The sequence below is a fragment of the Carya illinoinensis genome, chromosome 7 (assembly GCF_018687715.1).
Source record: "Carya illinoinensis cultivar Pawnee chromosome 7, C.illinoinensisPawnee_v1, whole genome shotgun sequence".
Lineage (NCBI taxonomy): Eukaryota > Viridiplantae > Streptophyta > Magnoliopsida > Fagales > Juglandaceae > Carya > Carya illinoinensis.
Window position 1 is genome coordinate 26,100,230 of NC_056758.1, and position 22,670 is coordinate 26,122,899.

The 22,670-nt window shown below is 34.3% G+C and overlaps 3 protein-coding genes across 3 annotated transcripts; 2 read left to right on the forward strand and 1 right to left on the reverse strand.

The window, feature by feature from the left end:
- Window positions 1–436: 436 nt before the first annotated feature.
- Window positions 437–3,461, forward strand: LOC122317137 (cyclin-P3-1). The gene is made up of 3 exons (XM_043134073.1): window positions 437–654; window positions 2,128–2,535; window positions 2,906–3,461. Exons 2-3 carry the CDS (start codon window positions 2,135–2,137, stop codon window positions 3,159–3,161), a joined length of 657 nt encoding a protein of 218 aa, XP_042990007.1. The 5' UTR covers window positions 437–654; window positions 2,128–2,134; the 3' UTR covers window positions 3,162–3,461.
- Window positions 3,462–12,093: 8,632 nt separating this feature from the next.
- On the reverse strand, window positions 12,094–16,771 carry LOC122316271 (the record flags this gene model as incomplete). Its single annotated transcript, XM_043132802.1, has 3 exons — window positions 12,094–13,563; window positions 13,834–15,078; window positions 16,172–16,771. Coding segments are annotated over 3 exons (3,315 nt in total), but the record flags the coding sequence as incomplete, so codon positions are not given.
- A 1,661-nt stretch (window positions 16,772–18,432) lies between these two features.
- On the forward strand, window positions 18,433–20,891 carry LOC122316272. Its single transcript, XM_043132803.1, has 3 exons — window positions 18,433–18,696; window positions 18,750–19,028; window positions 20,622–20,891. The coding sequence occupies exons 1-3, from the start codon at window positions 18,433–18,435 to the stop codon at window positions 20,889–20,891; spliced, it is 813 nt and encodes a 270-aa protein (XP_042988737.1).
- The last annotated feature ends 1,779 nt before the right edge of the window (window positions 20,892–22,670 follow it).

Genomic DNA, 22,670 nt, shown 5'->3' on the forward strand with positions numbered 1-22,670 from the left:
TACCATTCATCAATTTTTTGTAAGATAAATCTATCAAATGCTAAAAAATAAAAAAAATTTGTTAGAAATAACTGTCTCTCAAATAAAGTGAGGTTTTGATGATAAGATAAGTTGAAATGAAAGTTAAAAATGGAATAAAATATTATTTTTTAATATTATTATTTTAAAATTTTAAAAAATTATATTATTATTATATTTTATATAAAAATTTTAAAATATTAATAATGATAAAATGAGAAACATTTCTTACAAAACGGAGAGAAAAAATACGGAAAGTAACCAGTAGGTCACACTTCTTCACGAGGAGGAGGAACTGAGGAAGGTAAGAATCGACAATTTCCCCGCTTATTACTCAACAAAAGGAGTGTGCACCGCCGACACTATCTTTCATGTGAAGCCAAATTAGTGGGTGTGGGTAAGAGAGAGAGAGAGGGGCACTTGTGGGAATAAATAAAGAAGCAATCTTTGATTACTTTTTTCTTGTGACTAAATGTGTGCAGAAACGTGCTATGGCAGAGAGATGAAAGAAGAGTAAACTCCATGAGACAAGCTAATGTCTCAATGTGCAGTGTATCTTCTTCGTGCCTCCCGCTCAGGTAGAAGAAGCTACTTTGTATAGCATTGTTGAGACATCCCCCTTGGCCCTTGCACTCTGTAAGTTTTATATATATTAAGTTGTGTTTTTCTTCTGGTATCTGTTCCTTTCCAGATTTAGGCTCGACATTGTGGTTACTGAGTTGGGATTTGATGGCACAATGTATATTCTGTTTGAGGGTTTGATTGGAACTGGTGGGGTTTGCTTATTTTGTTGGATTTCTTTGTTTCTCTTCTGGGTTTCCCTGTTTTGTCCGAATCGCTTTTTAGGATGACTTTGAATAAATTAGAAACGTGTATTGGTTTCCTAATTCGGAATCCCTACTAGTTATTAGGGTAATCTTTAGTATTTTTTCAGTTGGTTAAAAGTTGACATCTTGCCGGGAAGTTCGAGAACAAGGGTCACCGAGATCCGTCCGTAATGGCGGAGAGAAAGATTAATATGGTGTAAAGTAAAAGAACTAGGCTTCGATATGCAATTTGGGTCTGTTAAACTTTTATCGAATAAGCAATTCGTCACCTGATTTGCCTCCTAACCAACTTCGAATACGGCATTATTAGATGGAAATAGGATTGAAGCTTATTGAATCAATTGCATGGTGTGTATAATAGTGACAACTTCTGGAAGTTGGTTCATGCTGTCGTACACCCATGTGAAGGAGAGATTGAATACTTTCAATCTTAGATTCTGTTCTTTTATTCATGATAAATCCCTACATTTGGGAATCAGCTTGATCTGGTGACAGCTTAGACTGATTTGCTACTGGGTGAAACAATATAAAAAGGTCGCCCTCAGAAGTATATTTTAAGTCACAAACATCAAACTAAGTCTACATTCAGATGTTTCTTGGTAGGGGGAGCTATAGGCTTATGGGAATCCTTTGTAGGGGGAAAGGATGTTGTCAAAATCAAGACACAGGCAGAACCTATTTCGAGAAAGTCAGTGGAAAAGAATTTTCAACTGAAAGTAGTGTACATCATGGCTAGTGGAAGAAACGGAAGGATGTATGTTATTCTGGATTCCTTCTGAAAATTTGTGATTTTTGTGAAATGAAACAATAGAGTTCTTTCCATGCATTTTGAAACATGATTCTTCTGTAATGATGTCAATGCGCAACTAATGCATTTATGCCCTGTAGCAGAGCTTGCTGGTTGCCTATCAACTTTGGCTTTTCTGCATACAAGAATACTTCTTAGGAAGCACTTGCATAGTCACATCATAAGTAGCGCTTGCAAAATCATATCCTTGTTCATAGCTTTAAAATCGCTAGTTGCAATAATAAGTTTTAACCTCTAGGGGTTGGTTCAAGTGGTAAATGTCTTGGGCTTGGGGTATGCTCCCCCCAAGTCTAAGGTTCAAATCCCCTTGGGTGCAAACAATATCTAGTAGCTATCGGACTGGGGGATTTTCTCTTTGAATTACCTGATATGCACTTGCGAAAAACTCATTGCCGAGGGTCTATGCACCCCCGGGATTAGTCGGGGAACACTTGACTATGAATTAGCTTATTGATTTTTAATATTGTTGTGCAGATTTGAGATGGGTACGTTGGCATTTCATGCTCAGAATGTAGAATCGGATATTTACCTTTCATTGGGGCTTACAGAATTAAGAAAAGGCTTTCTGGAAAGTCCACGGGTTTTATCACTTCTCTCCTCACTGCTTGAGAGATCAGTTCAAAAAAATGAGTTGCTACTGGAGATGTCACAAATTAAAGATGTTGTTACAATATTCCATGGTCTGAGAGCACCCACTCTGAGCATCCGGCACTATATTGATCGAATCTTCAAGTACTCTGCTTGCAGCCCTTCCTGCTTTGTTGTTGCACATATCTATATTGATAGATTCCTCCAGAGTACAGAGGTTCAATTAACGTCCCTAAATGTTCACCGGCTTCTAATAATAAGTATTATGCTCGCAGCAAAGTTTATTGATGACGCGTAAGTACTGATAAAACAGAGTTGTCTTTAATTATCGTGTTGCTTGGTTTTCCTTATCAAAGAAAAAAATCTCTTTACTTGGTTTTCAAATTTTCTAGTTATTATACTTCTTATCAGCAAAGCTGGATCATGTGAGGAAATTTATTTAAGGAAACAGTATGATTTCGATAGTTCTCATCAATGAAGTTCAGAGGATCATAGTCCTCAAATATTTATTTCATGATAATAATGGGCAGACTCCCTAAACTTCCTAGGGATCCTGACATGCATATCCATAAGCCAAATTATATCGAGCTTAGGTGCCTATATTGTATTGTTTTCGCTGTACTTTCAGTATGTTCTGAAATGAACGTATTACATCATTTTGCAGATTCTTCAACAATGCCTATTATGCCAAAGTGGGAGGAGTAAGCACTGCAGAGTTGAACAGGTTGGAGATGAAGTTTTTGTTCAGTATAGATTTCAGACTCCAAGTGACATCAGAGACTTTTGGAAGATATTGTTCGCTATTGGAAAGGGAAACTGCAGAAGGGCTCCAAATTGAACGGCCTTTTCAAGCCTGTAGAATTAAAGAGAGTTGGTCAAACAAAGATGATTCAAATTGTGCTCCCACTGTTGCACGGTGAAAATATGGAATTATGCCCCATGTCTGAGTATAAACCAAATCTCTGAAACACAATGAAATTAGAAAGCAGGCTTGTTTGTACTTGACCAATCGTGTTAGGGACACCATGTTTGTTTGATTACTGTCTTTCAAATGTTGTAATTGGGTAGAGATTGAAATAGATTTTTTCATATTTCTTTTCATCCTGTGCTTTTTCTCAAAGCACCAACTTCTTGTGGTTTATCCCTTGGTTTGGGTCTTCATCAATGTAGGTGTAAACACAGATTTAATCAATTCTATGGTTGAAAGGAGATTGATTGCATTTCTGCTGGAAGCAGCTACTGGTGAGTAAAATGGAAGCAGCAAATCTTTTACATCAGATGGTTTACAAGAACTGTAGATGGAATACCTTAGCCTTGATATATCATCAAAGCTGGAAGCTGAGGGCAAAGGACAAATTTAGAGAGTGAGATAAGATGAGAATTTTGTAAATAGTAATAAGATAATTTGTGAGTAGTAGTGAAATGAGTTAAGTTGCGTTTGTGTTGTTAGGTGATCTTAGATGTTCTATAAATAGTAATGAAAAAGTAATGACAAAATATTGAATAGTTGGGAATAATAATAAAAAGAGTGAAAAGTAAGAATAAAATAATAAATAGTAGTGAAGTGTTCTGACTCTCCAAACGAAGCTGTTTTATGGGGTTTTAAGAAATGAGAGAAAAAAATTGAATAAAAAAATATTATAAAGTTAAAATATTGTTAAAGTATAATTTTTTAATATTATTTTTGTTTATGGATTTAAAAAAGTTGATTTTTTATTTTATTATTTGAAAATTTGAAAAAGTTGTAATGATTAGTTTGAAAAAATTATAATGATTAGTTTAAAAAAGTTGTAATGAATAATTTGAAAGTATTTGTATTTGAGTAATATTTAGGTAAGAGATGAGATGAGAATTTTGAGATGAAATTTTTTTTCAATCAAGTGCTAGGTCTACACACCAATGTTTTGAATACCGTACCGGATGCCGTACCGGTCAAGGCACTGGAACGAAATATTTCGGTATCGGTACCGTTTCGTGTACCGTTTCGGGATAGTCGATATATAAATAAATTATATATATAAATATATATATTAATTATATTTCAAAATAATAATTTATATATAAACAAATTATACATAAATACATATATCTATATAAATTATAAATAGTTTAGTCTAAATTGGGGGTAAAAAAATAAATTTGTAGTTTGAAAAAATGAAAAAAAAAAAAAAAAAAAAACCGAAATACCGGCCGGTACGGGCCGGTACATAGGCCGATACAGGCCGAAATCTCGGCCGGTACGGCCGGTACAGGCCGATACGGCCGGTATTTGAACCGGTACGAAATTACAGAATTTCTGTACCGGTCCGGTGGCCGGTACGGAATATACCGGCCGGTACGGTACAATTTTAAAAACACTGCTACACACCCCATTAATATATATATATATATATATATATATATATATAAATTGGTAACATATGCATAATCTTGATAAGTTGTAGTTGATTTAGAGCTATGTCTTCATACTTCAGTTCAAGGTATGCATGGTTGGTTGTATGAGCATTGGTATTAGACTGGTCAAATGCCAATGAAATTTAAAATATAGTTAAGTTTTACTTAAATAGCTCATGTATTGGACTAGTTAAAGTCCTTTAGGTGAAACTGTGAGCTACAGAAAATGGAAAAGGAAGTTCAAACTTGGCTGTTCCCAGATTAAATCCATATTTAATTTCCAAATTTTTGATTGTTGGCATTCTAATGTTAACACTAATGATATGTTAATTAATAATTTAATAATTTCTAAATTATTAATTAACATATTTAATTTCCAAACTTTTGATTATTTGCATTCTAATATTAACACTAACCATATGTCAATTAATAATTTAAGAATTTTTAAATTATTAATTAACATATGCTTAGTATAGTGGCAAAATATGAAAAAATAATAATTATTAAAAACATAATATTATATTATTACTTTGGCTTACTTTTACTTAGTCCAACGTAGGGTTATACTTAAATGACTTTAGCTTTTAGCCAAAACGTTTAGTTTTAGCCAAAATTTGGCTTTGGCTTTAGCTAAGGCCAATGCCAATACTCTAAAGACGGTATGCGAATTCCATTATGTCATATTAAAATAAAATAAAAACTACAAGAGATGTTAAATGGATGTCAATGACAATAAACAACCAAAATACATAATAAATTGTTTTAAGTGCCGTTTGGATAGTGAGTTAAGATGAAAACTAAAAGTTGAATAAAATATTGTTAGAATATTATTTATTAATATTATTATTGTTTCAAAAATTAAAAAAGTTGAATTATTTACTATATTTTGTGTAAAAATTTTAAAAAAATTGTAATGATAAAATAGATGAGATGAAACACTTTCACTATCCAAATGGAAGACGTTAGTTGCCCAATGAAAGAGTTATGTTTTTTTTAATATGGATCAAAGGTCTTAGTTGAATAGTTTTCATGGTCATGAGTGGAAAATACATGAGACAATCTTGGTGTGGAAGGATAGGATTGGTGGAGGATGGAGATTGCCAAAGAGGGAATAGGGAGCTCTAAAAGGCAAAAAGCCTTACAAAAGAAAGGAGCCTCACCATTTGATAGCATACAATCTACCCACATATCCTCTCCAATAAGTGCCAACATATCCTCTCCAGTAAATGCTTTGGTCAGAGGATCACCAACTCATCATCATGCGATAATCTCTGCAAATCATGCTCCCAACTAGCGTTCAGCTTGTGTTATCATTAGCCTTTTTATACTATCATGTTTGTCTCCAACAATTACGGGATACACTTGTGTATATATATATACATATATATTGTGCTCTTATATTTCTATGTATAAGACAATATATAATATTTCTCAATTTATTTTACCATGGAGGGGGAAGAAACCAAATGGAGGGATAGGAAAAAAGAGTAAATATTAGATAGTGATAATCCCATCATATTATAAAATATCACGTCAATTAAAATTTATATTTATATGAGAATTTTAATTATATAGCATGTTGGGATAGAAGGAATTACCACATCATCAATGGTATTTGGGAATACCTAATAATTTTTGAGCGAGAAGATATGCATTTGCTGGACAAAAAAGTACATGAAAAACCCGAATCTTGCAAGGGAAGGAAGCTCCAAATGGGTAGAGGGCTCATTCGATAGACATTGGAAGGGGGAAGAGTTTCCAATATAACAGGTGAGAGCAAAAATAGAGTTTTTTTTTTTTTTTTTTTCCTAACCAAAGACTTTGCTTAAATAGCATATGGATTGAAGAGGAAGTCATTCAAACAATCCTTGAAAGCCATTAATGTCAAACTTGGCCGAGTTCTAATTCTGGTTAGAACAAATTATGAGAAGACTATAAGAACTGAATGGTGACTGTCACATTCCAAGAATGAATATAAAGGCCAAAGTAACTAATTTGGGTTTATATGTTTGTTGGGTCATGGGCTATTCCATGTTATTTTATTATTTCCATTATAAGTTAGGTCCATTGTTGTTTAATCAAACTGTCCTTGTAGTGAGCTATGGGCTTGGGCCCTTTAGAGTACTTTTCCTTTCATTTTCTATTTTAATGTTCAGTAGTTAGGGCCTAGATCCATTTATGGGACAGCTTTGTTAGACACCAAGTTATATGTACTGGCCTTGGGGCTCTACAAAATTATCCAGAAGCTAAATAAAACATAATTTCTAGTATCTCTCTTCTTGTTTTGGACACAAGGTCAATCTCGAATCTGACAAATTTTCTTACATTTTTTCACGTTTTCTATTTACCCAAACACCTACCATTGGGTGTGTTATAAAGTGATATCAGAGAGACACCGATCTCTGTGCTATCAATCTATGGAAATAGAAGAAATTCTCTCATCATCTCAAAATTAAGGAGTTGGTCGAACAATCACAACAACATTATGAAGTTATCCTATAGACATTCAGAAATGTCAAGAACAACTTTGAATATTTCAAGAACAACTTCAATGAAGATTTAATCTATCTGGAACATCAACTTTGTGCATTGCAAGAAGAAGAAGAACACGAACAATGGTGGAAGAAAAAGAGGAAGTCAATCCTGACGAGATTTCTCTTTCTCTTGTTCCCATTCATCCATTTAGAAATTGAAAACTATTTTCTCAATTATCATATCTCCCTCTTAGACTCTTATTTCCTTCATTTCCTATCAGAAATTATTTTCCATTTCCTTCCTTTCTGTCGATCGTCCTTAACACTAACTATACAATGATCGTAAAAGGGAAAGACCTAGCCATCCGATGGAAGTTTGACCCTAGTGGAATCGATTTTCAATTTCTCGACTCCTCACCCTCCCCACAAAAAACCAGCCATACAATGTTCCAACCCGTAGGTCTCTCTTGCTCCCATTTCTCTTCATCTCTTGGAAAAGAAAAACCTCGAAAAAGGCAGTCATCCCTAATTATCTCTATCTCTCTCCACACCTCACTCATGATCGAATGGAAGCAAATCTATAAGGAATATTGTCGACAAAGGTGGGAAGAGAACAGGAAACAAATGGAGGAGCTAAATCTAGGTAAACTCACTCAAGCTCTCAAGGGCTTGAGTTTTCTATATTCTTCTTTCTCCATCAATGGTGTCAAGTTCTACTCCAACCTCCTTCAAGATTGTCACACTTTCTTGTGTGATTTCGATTCAACAATACCACCTGTCTTCAAACGTCGATCCAACTTTTTTGAACCATTCTCACTAGAGCTTTGTTCTTGATTCATGTCCTTCGAAGATTCTCACGGGGTTTTCATGGCAATAAATCCACAACTACTGGTCGAGACTCCCATTCTCTCTACTTAGCCTCAGGTAACACCAGGAACAAAAGTTGTGGCAAAAAGATGTTCGGTAAAGAGGATGACAAGAAGGTATGTACCATTTGAATTGACTGTTCTCAAAACATCCAAATCTCTTATGCCATGGCCTAAGGATCTGAAAATTGTTGGAAGATGCATAGATCCCATTGCCTCTAAAATTTATGTGGACCCAGTGAATGTTACTTGGTCTTACATGTATAACCATAAATTAACTAAGCTTAATAGAATTGTTGAGGATCGAGTAAGGTTCCCAAAAATATTGAAATCTATTCCGAAGGATTTGTGGGCTGAAGATATATACGAGTTGGACATTGTTTTTTACAAGTGAGTAATCATTGTTGTAAAATCTAAGGGAAAAATGGATGCTATTGTGATTCGAGAAGCACTAAAAATGTACGCAGTTAGACGGTGCTGAATTTTGTTGATGCTTTGGGTTTTTTATGCTCACGCCTAGAGGAACCAAATCTTTTGTAGAAACCATCGTTTGCTTATTGCTATCTGACAAAGGTGTGAGTTATGATTGTAGTTTCTTGCAGAAACTGTTGAAAGTTGCAAATTTGGTTAAAGCAAAAAAGTTGTTTAATGAAATGCTTGATAGAGGGTCAAAACATGATAATGCCACATCCTTAATCTTACTTGGGTTTCAATTATTTGGTGAAAATGAACTAAGTGACAGCCAAATCCAAATAAAGTTTGAAAAAAACGTATAAAAGATTGTCATTTTTTCCCTTGATCTTGATGAAGCAAAGGCTAACCCGTTTAAGGATGCAATTGAGAGTAATTACTAGTTTGAATTCTTTGTATATAATATGCCCTTATGGGGTCTTGTTAGTGCGTTGCATCCATATAAGAATAGTGTGAAGCATGCCCTTTTCACACATAAAAACCTTTTTGCTCCTCATTTGTTTGATATTGTTGCCCAGATGACTAACACAAGAGGGGGGGTGAATTGAGTTGTATTAAAAAAAAATAACAATTATAAATCAAATATATAATATAAAATATAAACAAAATATGAAATAACAATAAATATAAAGAGTAAGGGTAAGAGAGAAGCAAACTCAGTATGTTAACGAGGTTCGGCCCCACTGCCTACGTCCTCGCCTCGAGCTACCCCTTGAGGATTCCCAAATTCACTATTCAACCTCCTTCAGGTGGAGATAAAAACCTATTACACCTTTGAACAACACCGCTACAAAGGATCCGTGTAGAACACCATCTACACTTGCAATTACCTTACACGTGGTGATTCAACTATTCCCCGTGTAGAATACTTTCTACACACACAAGGGTTATACACACCCTTTTTCTGATACAAAAGCTGATAGTGGGTAGGTTATCAGAAAACACTCCTCAACGAGTGAAATAAGAACAATACAGCGCAAACTATATCTCTCAAAATGAACAAGGATTAAGGCTCAATGTTTAGAGAAGAGAGAATGAAAGCTTTGAATGAATGTTGTATGCTCTTGGTGTTGTGAATGTGAAGCTCTCAAATGATCTATTTATAGGCATATGAGACTTCATATTCAAATTTAAAAAGATTCACATGTCAAAGACAACATCATTCACTTTTTCAAAAAATTCAAATAAAAGGTTCTTCTTTTTCAATTGTCAAAGACAACATCATTCACTTTTTCAAAGAATTCAAATAAAAGGTTCTTCTTTTTCAATTGTCAAAGACAACATCATTCACTTTTTCAAAAAATCAAACCTAATCTTTTACTTTTGACATATGACAAAATGAGCATATTTTCATTTTCAAAAAATTCAAACCTAATCTTTTACTTTTTGTATAAGTCTAAAAAAGCATCAATCACTTTTGAAAATATTCAAATAAAACATGCACATGCAAAAGATGACAATCAATCATCTTTAATATTTTCAAAGTTCAACTCTTTAATCAAGGCATGCACATGCAAAAGATGACAATCAATCATCTTTAATATTTTCAAAGTTCAACCCTTTAATCAAGGCATGCACATGCAAAAGATGACAATCAATCATCTTTCAAAATTTTCAAATTTAATTTTCAAAAATATTCATGCACATGTGGAAAATGTATTTTAATGCTTTATGATAAAATATTAATTTTGAGCATTAATCCTAATTTCGAATTTTGAAGAGATTTACAACATTACTCTATAATTTTAATGTGAACTTGTTCCCTTCTTGCTCATGCTTGTTTCCTTGATGTGCTTAACTCCATTGTGTAGACAACTTGAGCTTGAGACTTCTTTATTCTTTGAATTCATTTGTTATCATCAAAATCCATGTGTAAATATATAATTACACAAAACTTGAAATCTTGGGTTCAACAATCTCCCCCTTTTTGATGATGACAAATACTTGATAGAACCTGAAACCTGTATTAATACTTAAGCTCCCCCTGAGAATGTGCGTTAGTTTTTCAAGCAAAAGTATAAATATAATTCCAAGCATATATAACAAGTTTAGCAATTTAAACAGTGTTAATGTTCTAGTCTAACACTTCTCCCCCTTTTGGCATCATTAAAAAGGATCCGCAACAAGTAAATGGACTGAAGAAAACGATGCGTTTAATAGTCACTGTAGATAGTTGAAAAATGGAGCCGTCCGTGACCCGACAAGTGCTGCAAAGCCTCGAGGCCTAACTCTATGAATTTAATACGGCTGAAGATTTAAACAATCGCCTGATGTTGTTGACAAGCGGGATTGAAGGCTCCGAGTTTCTATAAAAAAATGATCATTTTCATCTATCGGATGCCAAAAAAATAATCACTTCTTGACCTGAGTTCTGTTTTTCCACAACGATAGAATGGCTGAGCAATTCTCTTCCACTAATGTTCCAGACTTGAATCAGGAACCCTTGACGCATCAATCATCAATCTTCTCTCCTGAGGCCGTCAATACCATGATAGGAGCAGTGAACCGTTTTTCTAATAAGGCTGATTCTGAGATTATTGCAGAATCAAGAATGCTCAGTAATCAATATGCTGCCTCTGTTACGATCATGTCTCGAAGGTTAATGGCGAGGGTGAGTGAGATTGATCATCTTAACATGCAAATATCTGAGTTACGACAGAAGCTTGCTAATAAGGATAGTGAGAATAAAAGGCTAAAGCAAGAAAACCAAGAGTTGAAAAAATTTGCAGATTGGTATGCTCATGATCTGCAACCACGAATAGAAGAGCTGGAACGAGAAAGGGTTCAGATACAAGGTCAACATCGGCAGATAACAGCAGAGGTTCATCGTTTACTAGAAAAATAGGGACAATCTACTGTTAATCTCGCTGGCTTAGTAAGAAAACTTTTGACAATGTGTGTCCAGCATATCTTGTATTTCTTTTGACTAAATAAGATTTGAAGAGAAAATAATTTGTCTTATTCTTTATGCTATCTCTATAAAATCAATCCTGAAGTTCATCTAATCCGCATCAAGTTTTCATCTCATCTCTATAACTCATCTGCATTCCTTCAGCATTCTCGTTTTAAGCCTTCTATTCTTTTCTCAATGGCTCATTCTTCTAACATTTCTCTAGATCCATCCATGAGGCATTCTGCATCTCAACCTCCTGTTCTTTCTGCAGCTACCATTGGTGCCATGTTGCAGCAAGAAAATAATAATCTGACTAATAAGTCAGATTCTGATGCTATTTATGACTTGGTGAGTCTTGGGACTCGCTACTCTTCCTCTATTGTGGCTTTTTCTCAGCGGCTACAAACCAAAAATCACGAAGTTGAAAAGCTCAAAGAACAAATTGTTGTACTTCAACAAATTGTTCAAGAGTCTCACACAAGGGAAGGAATCATTCGGCAGAAGAATAAACAGTTGAAATCTTTATTAGATTCTTCATTCCGCTTGCCGGTTCCCATGAATAAGAATGACATGATATTGTATGAAGAGAATGAGCGTCTCAAACATGAGGCTAAGAATCTCAAATTTATGTAAAAGTATTAAAAAAAATCTATCTCTATTTTTATTGACTCTGGTCTATCTTTTAAGAGATATTCATAGCATGCATCATACCTATTTCTCTTCTGATCATACATAATCTATCTTCTGGTAAAGGTTTTGTGAAAATATCTGCTAACTGATCGTGTGTGTTTGTGAACTCTAACATTATATCACCTTTTTGCACATGATCTCGAAGAAAATGATACTTTATTTCAATATGCTTAGTTCTAGAATGTTGTATTGGGTTCTTTGAAAGATTTATAGCACTTGTATTATCACATTTGATTGGAATGTGATTATACATGAGTTTAAAATCTTCAAGTTGTTGCTTCATGTAGAGAACTTGAGCACAACAACTACCCGCAGCAACATATTCTGCCTCAGCAGTAGATAGTGCAACAGAATTTTGTTTTTTACTAAACCAGGAAACTAATGCATGACCTAAGAAATGGCATGCTCCACTAGTGCTTTTTCGATCTATCTTACAGCCAGCATAATCTGCATCTGTGTAGCTGATTAGATCGAAAGATGTGTGCTTAGGGTACCATAACCCTAGGTTAATTGTAGCACTAAGATATCTAAGAATGCGCTTAACTGCAATTAAATGTGATTCTTTTGGAGATGATTGAAAACGTGCACATAAGCACACACTAAACATAATATCTGGTCTACTGGCTGTTAAATATAATAAGCTACCAATCATACCTCGATATATCTTCGAGTCAACTGGCTTACCGGATTCATCTTTATCAAGTTTAGTTGATGGGCTCATTGGTGTTCCAATTTCCTTAGCATTTTCCATCCCAAACTTCTTCAGTAATTCCTTAATATATTTTGATTGATTGATGAATGTCCCACTTTTTGCTTGCTTAATTTGCAATCCGAGAAAGAATGTAAGTTCACCCATCATGCTCATCTCAAATTCTTCCTGCATAGTCTTAGCAAAAACTTGACACATATTTTCATTAGTAGCACCGAATATTATATCATCAACATAAATCTGAATCAAAAGAATATCATCATTTTCATATTTAATGAAAAGAGTTGTGTCGATTTTTCCTCTTGAAAAACCTTTTTCAATCAAGAAACCACTGAGTCTCTCGTACCAAGCTCTAGGAGCTTGTTTAAGTCCATATAGTGCTTTTGTGAGTTTGAAAACATGATTTGGGGAAATATGATTTTCAAAACCTGGAGGTTGCTCAACATATACCTCTTCATTTATAAAACCATTTAAGAAAGCACTTTTAACATCCATTTGAAAAAGTTTGAAATCTTTATAACAAGCATATGCAAGTAGCATTCGAATAGCTTCTAATCTTGCGACAGGTGCATATGTCTCATCATAATCGATTCCTTCTTCTTGATTAAAACCTTGGGCTACAAGTCGAGCCTTATTTCTAGTAATGACTCCAGACTCATCTTTCTTGTTTCTAAAAACCCATTTTGTTCCAATAATAGTATAATTTTTGGGTCTAGGAACAAGTGTCCAAACATCATTTCTTTCAAATTGATTCAACTCTTCTTGCATAGCTAGAATCCAAGATTCATCAAGAAGTGCGTCATCAATATTTTTGGGTTCAATTTGAGATAGAAAAGCAGTATGATTACAAATATTTCTAAGAGATGATCGAGTACTTACACCTTGTGAAGGTTCTCCCAAAATTTGTTCCACTGGATGATCTTTCACAAATTTCCACTGTTTGGTTGCATCTTGTATTAAATTTTGATGATCTTTCCTGATGGCTCCATGTTGAACTTCCTCTATTGCTTTCTCTTTGTTGAGATTGAGACTTTCTGTGTTATTTATACCTTCTGTTTCTTCATCAATAGATTTCTTGGAGAGTGGAGAATTAGATTCATCAAATACTACATGCATAGATTCTTGTACAGTTAAAGTCTTTTTGTTGAATACTCTATAAGCTTTACTATTAGTAGAATACCCGAGAAAAATACCTTCATCAGATTTTGCATCAAACTTGCCTAAATTATCTCTGTCATTCAAAATAAAACATTTGCATCCAAATACATGAAAGTAACCAATGTTGGGCTTTTTCTCATTCCAAAGCTCATAGGGGGTTTTATCTAATTTAGACCTTAACATAACTCTATTTATAACATAACATGCAGTACTTACCGCTTCGGCCCAAAAATAACTAGGCGAGTTGTTCTCATTGAGCATTGTTCTTGCCATCTCTTGAAGAGATCTATTTTTCCTCTCTACTACCCCATTTTGTTGAGGAGTTCGAGGAGCAGAAAAATTATGAATAAAACCGTTTTCATCACAAAATGTTTCAATATTTTTATTAACAAACTCTTTTCCCCTATCACTTCGGATACTTGAAATAGTATAGCCCTTTTCATTTTGAATTCTCTTGCATAACTTGGTAAAGGCATTATGTGCCTCATCTTTATGAGCAAGAAAGATGACCCAAGTATATCTAGAGAAATCATCAACAATAACAAATGCATAATATTTTCCTCCTAGACTTGCAACTCTATTTGGTCCAAAAAGATCCATGTGTATCAGTTGCAATGGTCTAGTAGTGGAAATATGTTTCTTAGTTTTAAAAGAAGTTTTTGTTTGTTTACCAAATTGACATGCATCACAAATTTTGTCTTTAAGAAAATATGTTTTTGGTAAACCTCTCACAAGATCATTTTTTGAAAGTTTGGAAATAAGTTCCATATTGGCATGACCTAATCTTCTATGCCATAACCAACTAGTTTCATTTTGAGCTGACAAGCAAATAGCATCTTGTGAGGTAATTTCTTCAAAATCAATTGTATAAACATTATTGTTTCTAAAAGCAATAAAACAAATATTACAATCATGATCATTCAAAATAATGCATTTATCCATTTTAAAAGTAACTGTAAATCCTTTATCACATAATTGACTTATGCTCAAAAGATTATGTTTTAAACCTTCAACAAGTAGAACATCTTCAATTATGAGAGAAGATTCATTACCAATTTTACCTATTCCCACGATCTTCCCTTTCGAGTTGTCTCCAAATGTCACGTGTCCTTCTTCTTTAGATTTAAGATCAAAGAACTTAGTCTTGTCTCCCGTCATGTGTCTTGAACATCCACTATCTAAAAACCACTTATTTTTGCTTGTGGATGACTTCATGCATACCTATAAAAACATTTAAAATGATTTTTCTTGGTACCCAAGTTCTTTGGGTCCTTTATTTATTAGTATTAGAAGAAACAAGATTTTTAGGTACCCATATGGCCCTAATAGTCATTGTATGATTTCTTCTAATAGGACAAGTATGATAATTATGACCATTTCTATTACAAAAATTACAAATAGCATGTGACATATATGAAAAACTTGAATGATTATAATAATATCCTTTTTTGACAAAATTATTTTTATGAAAAGAATTTTGAATATTAGTCTTTGAGGTAGAATGATTATCAAAGAAATTTTTATAAGGTTTGTATTTTTGTTTTGGCATATATCCCAAACCTGCCTTGTCAAAAACACATCTTTGACTACCAAGAAGTTTTTCAAAATTTCTTTTTCCATTCGTAAAGTTTTCAACAATATTTTCTAAATCGGTTTTCTTCTTATTCAATTCAAGATTTTCATCTTTCAAAATGATACTTTCTTTTCTTAAAATTTCAATTTCGTTTGTTAAAGAAGAATTTTTCTTTTTCAAAGCAGTATACTTGATACCCAATTTTTCAAATTCCTCATAAATCTCTTCTAAAACATTTTGCAATTCTTCATATGAAGGATTTTCAATATTATCAAGATTTGTTACCTCAATGTCATCTTTAGCCATAAGACAAAGATTTGCTGATTCTTCATTGCTTGCTTCACTATCTGAGCTACTTGAATCATCATCCCATGTAGCTTTCATTGCTTTCTTGCCCTTGTTTCGATCTTTCTTTAGCAGAGGACAATCTGGCTTGATATGACCAGGTTTATTGCATTTATAACAAATTAAAGTGTCTTTTTTACCTGAATCTTTCTTGGAAAACTTTTTGAAAGATTTCCTCGGAGGAGTTCTATTTTTCTTCAAGAACCTCTGAATTCTTCTTGTTATCATCGCAACTTCTTCATCTTTATCGTCATTTTCCTCATCTTCATCACTTTCACTTTCATGAGGAACAGCTTTAAGTGCTAAGCTCTTCTTTGGCTTTCCTTCTTCTTCTCCTCTTTTCAATGTGTACTCATGGGTGATAAGTGACCCGATGAGTTCATTGACTTCAAGCTTCTTGAGGTCTCTAGCTTCAAGAATAGCTGTAACTTTTGATTCCCAACGTTTTGGTAAAGAGTTGAGAATTTTTCTTACTATCTCCACCTTGGAATAAACTTTGCCAAGAGCTGTCAAGCTGTTTATGATATTAGTAAAACGAGTGTGCATACTAGAAATAGATTCATCATCATTCATCTTAAACATTTCATATTCATGAGTAAGAATATAAATTTTTGATTCTTTGACTTGCGAAGTTCCTTCATAAGTTACTTCCAAGTTATCCCAAATTTCCTTTGCCGTAGCGCAATTCATTATTCTATTAAACTCATTTCCATTAAGAGCATTATATAATAAATTCATAGCAGTTAAATTTAAAGTATAAAGTCTATCGTCTTCACGATCAAACTCTTCTTCTTCCTTTTTGACTTTTACTCCACCAACCACTTTTGTTGGAATATAAGGTCCATTTACAATACATTTCCATATTTCTCTACCTTGAGCTTGAAGAAATATTCTCATTCTAACTTTCCAGAATGAGTAATTATCTCCACAAAAGAGTGGAGGCCGACTACTAGATTGACCTTCACCAAATGAAGCTGCAATGTTAGCCATAAGATCTTAACTCAAAAGATAGTTAATCTTATAATAGAGCTCTTAGCTCTGATACCAATTGTTGCCCAGATGACTAACACAAGAGGGGGGGTGAATTGAGTTGTATTAAAAAAAAATAACAATTATAAATCAAATATATAATATAAAATATAAACAAAATATGAAATAACAATAAATATAAAGAGTAAGGGTAAGAGAGAAGCAAACTCAGTATGTTAACGAGGTTCGGCCCCACTGCCTACGTCCTCGCCTCGAGCTACCCCTTGAGGATTCCCAAATTCACTATTCAACCTCCTTCAGGTGGAGATAAAAACCTATTACACCTTTGAACAACACCGCTACAAAGGATCCGTGTAGAACACCATCTACACTTGCAATTACCTTACACGTGGTGATTCAACTATTCCCCGTGTAGAATACTTTCTACACACACAAGGGTTATACACACCCTTTTTCTGATACAAAAGCTGATAGTGGGTAGGTTATCAGAAAACACTCCTCAACGAGTGAAATAAGAACAATACAGCGCAAACTATATCTCTCAAAATGAACAAGGATTAAGGCTCAATGTTTAGAGAAGAGAGAATGAAAGCTTTGAATGAATGTTGTATGCTCTTGGTGTTGTGAATGTGAAGCTCTCAAATGATCTATTTATAGGCATATGAGACTTCATATTCAAATTTAAAAAGATTCACATGTCAAAGACAACATCATTCACTTTTTCAAAAAATTCAAATAAAAGGTTCTTCTTTTTCAATTGTCAAAGACAACATCATTCACTTTTTCAAAGAATTCAAATAAAAGGTTCTTCTTTTTCAATTGTCAAAGACAACATCATTCACTTTTTCAAAAAATCAAACCTAATCTTTTACTTTTGACATATGACAAAATGAGCATATTTTCATTTTCAAAAAATTCAAACCTAATCTTTTACTTTTTGTATAAGTCTAAAAAAGCATCAATCACTTTTGAAAATATTCAAATAAAACATGCACATGCAAAAGATGACAATCAATCATCTTTAATATTTTCAAAGTTCAACTCTTTAATCAAGGCATGCACATGCAAAAGATGACAATCAATCATCTTTAATATTTTCAAAGTTCAACCCTTTAATCAAGGCATGCACATGCAAAAGATGACAATCAATCATCTTTCAAAATTTTCAAATTTAATTTTCAAAAATATTCATGCACATGTGGAAAATGTATTTTAATGCTTTATGATAAAATATTAATTTTGAGCATTAATCCTAATTTCGAATTTTGAAGAGATTTACAACATTACTCTATAATTTTAATGTGAACTTGTTCCCTTCTTGCTCATGCTTGTTTCCTTGATGTGCTTAACTCCATTGTGTAGACAACTTGAGCTTGAGACTTCTTTATTCTTTGAATTCATTTGTTATCATCAAAATCCATGTGTAAATATATAATTACACAAAACTTGAAATCTTGGGTTCAACAGATATATTGCCAACTCATTGGCCATTTGATAGAGGAAAAGAAAATGAAATGGCCCTGAGATTCACTCATCTACTACTATTTATCGTGTTCTGCTTTTACTCTTCCCAATTTGTTTCATTTGTTAAAATTGATTCCTACCTTTGTCCCCTCGACCTCAATCAAATGGCGAAAGAACCGGTTTGCATTCTAGTAACTGGAGCCATAGGACAAATCAGATATGCTCTCATCCCTATGATTGCTAAGGGGGTCATGTTAGGTCACAACCAACTTAAGATCTTGCACATGCTCAATATCCCACCTATTACAAAGGCATTGAATGGGGTAAAAATGGAGTTGGTGGATGCTATATTTCCTCTACTTAAAGGTGTCATTGCTACGACTGATGTTGAGACACGCATAAAGAAAGAAGACATGGAGAGGAAAGATGTGATTTAAAAAATGTATTAATTTATAAGTCTCAAGTTTTTGCCCTTGGAAAGAATGCAAATGCAACTTGCAAGGTTTTGGTTTTTACCAAACTGGAAGACACCAATGTACTGATATTGAAGGGAGAATTCATAATTATTGTTCAACAACGTGGTGCTGTAATTATCAAGGCTGGGATTGTGACTGCAAGCAAATCATTTAAGATACTAACTCGTCCAATGATGATGTTATTGGATCACCCAGTAGTGAGTGGTGATGCAATATCTACACCTTGTGGGCAATGTGCTTCTAATGAGGGTTTGTCACATTCCAAGAACGAGTACAAGGCCCGAGTAATTAATTTGGGTTTATAGGTTTGTTGGGCTATGGGCTATTCTATATTATTTTGTTATTTCCATTATAAGGTCACTATCCTTATAAAGAGTTATGGGCTTTGGCCCTTGAGAGTATTTTTCCTTTCATTTACTGTTTTAATATTCAGTAGTTATGGCCTATATATGGGACAACTTTGATAGACGCCAGATTATATATACTGGCTTGAGGACTCTACGAAATTATCCAAAAGCTGAATACAACATAATTTTCAGTATCTTTCTTCTTCTCTTGGAGGCAAGGTCAACCTCAAATCTAACCTACTTTCTTGCATTTTTCAACATTTTTTATTTACCCAAACACTTACTATTGGGTACGTTATAGTGACAAATTAAAACAACCTCCTTTTTTGCAACATAAAGTTTTAATAAATTGGAGAATAAAATGAAAAACAAATTTACACGTGATATCCATAAAGGCAATTAGAAATAAAAGGTTGTAATAGGTGATGAAGTCAGGGAGGCTGTAGACCAAAGAGAAAGATGGAAGGGGTGTTTTAGTTGGTTGAGTCTCTCTCAGTTAGAAGAGAGAGACACAAGGCTGAAGAAAATACTAACCTAACCACACTAACCTATATCTTATGGGTCAAGAAGGTGCTGGAGTAGATGATAGCAATGCAATTGAACGCGTGCTACAGGGCAGAAGAAGGAAGAAGGGGAGTTTGACAATTTTGTTTGTTATGTTCTTAGAGGCTGGAACAGTGTCGTGTTGTAATATAAAGTGTTAATAATGAATATGTTGTCATTTAGTTTAGTAAAGGGTTGGGTGAATAAGTAGAACATGACACACGACCTGGAGGGAAAACCCTCACTCGGAAATTCATTCAATAGATTTCTCTCTCTCTCTCTCTCTCTCTCTCTCTCTCTCTCTCTCTCTCTACTTGTTGGTTTTCTTGGAGATTGAATATCTTAAATTAGTTATCAACTAGGTCCATTATAGTTGATATTCAGAGCTATCCACGGTGGAAGGAACATGTTCTTATGCTCAGATTGTTGATTTGGTGAATCATCTTCACCAACAATAAGAACATCAGCAAAAGCAGATAGAGGATGCAATTGTGTTGTTGTTACACCAACAAGAAGCTGCAAGGGTTGACAGGGAGACCCAAGATAAAAGATTTCATGATGTGTTACGACAAATTTCAACAATTTCTTGTAATGCTTTGGAAGACAATGGGACAGCAAACAAAAACTTTCAGGAGGCGTAGGCTTTTGTTAGAAATGTTGATTTCAATGAAGGTACGGGTGAGGTGCATCATAGGGAGGACTATGATAAATGCTTTATTAAAGGAATTAAATTGGAGTTTCCACGATTCTCTGGGAATAACCCATGGATATAGGGCCAATCAATATATCATATATTACCAAGTTCCTCCTCACCAACGAATTTTTATAGCTTCTTTTCACATGGATGAAGTAGCATTGATCTGGTTTCAAGATGCAAGTGAGGCAAGGGCATTTCACTCTTGAGAGGAATTTGTATAGGTTGTGCAAATCAAATTTGGATCATTCCTATATGATCATTCCATGGAGGCTCTTACACGTTTGAACCAGGTCAGTACAATTACTACATATAAAGCTGAATTTGAGGTTCTTTCTAATAGAATAACAGGAATATATGAGAAAAACAAACTTAGTTATTTTTTGAGTGGCCTACGGGATGAGGTCAGATTACCTGTTAGGATGTTTAATCCTACTACTTTAAATGATGCATTTGAATTGGCTAAGATCCAAGAACAATATGTCTCGAGTAGTAGAAGATCTTGGAGGAATGGATCTACAGATTCTAGTCAGTTGGGTCCAGGGTCGAGTGTGTTAAAATAGGGACAAATTGGTTCTATTTGAGGAACACCTAAAACTCCACCTATAGCAAAGATGCCTTATCAAAAAGTGTTTGAGGCTCAGATGCAAGATAGGCAAAATAATGGTCTTTGCTACTTTTGTGATGAGAAGTGGCATCAAGGCCACAAGTGTCTTAAACTAAAATTGTTTTTGATAGAAAGTATGGAGTTGTCAGATAGTATGGATGGTGCTATTGGTTTGGAGCAAGACAAAGTGGCTAAAGATGAGATTAAACAGCTTGAAGTTTGTGGGAGAGATAGCCTCAATTTCGCTTCAAACTATTATGGGGGCTCCAGGTCCTAAGATAATGAGACTTATTGGCTAGTTAGGTAAGAGGAAAGTGGTCATTTTAATAGATACTGGTAGTACCCATAATTTGTGGACACTTCAGTAGCTTCAAGGTGTAATTTGTTTATACAACAGAATTAGTCCATTCAAGTGAGAGTAGCCAATGGACATATGATTCAAAGTAAGGGTAGGTGTATTTTAGTGGGTGTGTAGATACAAGGTACAACTTTTACCATTGATTTTTTAACACTGTCATTGGATGGATGTAATGCAATTTTGGTGTGAAGTAGCTTTCATCACTGGGACCTATTTTGTGGGACTTTGTGGAGTTAAAGATGCAGTTTACTTATAGAGGGAGGGATGCTTGTCTTAAAGGTATTACAGCTTTACAGAATGGATTGGTTGATGATAAGGAATTTTCAAGTATCTCCAAGCTTGGGAATAAGGGACTACTACTGCAATTGATTACTTGTGATGTTACAGAATTTGTAGCTATGGAATCCAATGATGTTTTGGAGTTACTGGAGCAGTTTGAAAAGATATTTGTGGAACCTAAGGGTTTACCTCCCCATAGGTCTCATGATCATCAAATTAATCTGAAGCAAAAAACATCACCAATGAGTGTCAGGTCTTAAAGATACCCCTATTATAAAAAACACAGAAATTGAGAAGATTGTTAAGGAGTTGTTAGATTCAGGGGTAACTCGACCAAGTTAGTCCCCATTCTCCTCTCATGTATTGTTGGTCAGGAAGTTTGATGGCAGTTGGAGAATGTGTATTGACTATAGTGTCTTAAATGAAGCTATTATCAAAGATAAGTACCCAACTCTTGTGGTGGATAAGTTGTTGGATGAACTTGCTAGCTCCACCATTTTCTCCGAGTTAGATCTCAAGGCAGACTATCATCAAATTCGCATGAGAAGTGAGGATATTAAAAAAATTGTTTTAAGAACACATGAGAGGTATTATGAGTTCATTGTCATGCCTTGAAATGTAACTTTCTGGTTCCATCATTTTCTCCAAGTTGGATCTTAGGGCAGACTATCATCAAATTTGTTTGAGAAGTGAGGATATTCACAAAACTGCTTTCAGAACACATGTGAGGCATTATGAGTTCCTTGTCATGCCTCTCAACATTTCAAGGCATGACAAGGAACTCATAATGCCTCTTGGACTCACTAATGTTCTCTAAACATTTCAAGGACTTATGAATGAAGTGTTCAAGCCTTTCCTCTCGAAGTTTGTCATAGTGTTTTTTGATGATATCCTTATTTACAGCAAGGATTTACAATCTCATTTAATGCATTTGACTTTAGCCTTGCAGACACTACAACAACATCAATTGTATGCCAAAAAGTCCAAGTGTAAGTTTGCTTGTGATGAATTTAAGTATTTGGGCCACCTGATTTCTAAGGAAGGAGTAAGGGCAGATCTTAAGAAGTTGGAATCTATGGTTACTTGGCCAATTCCAAA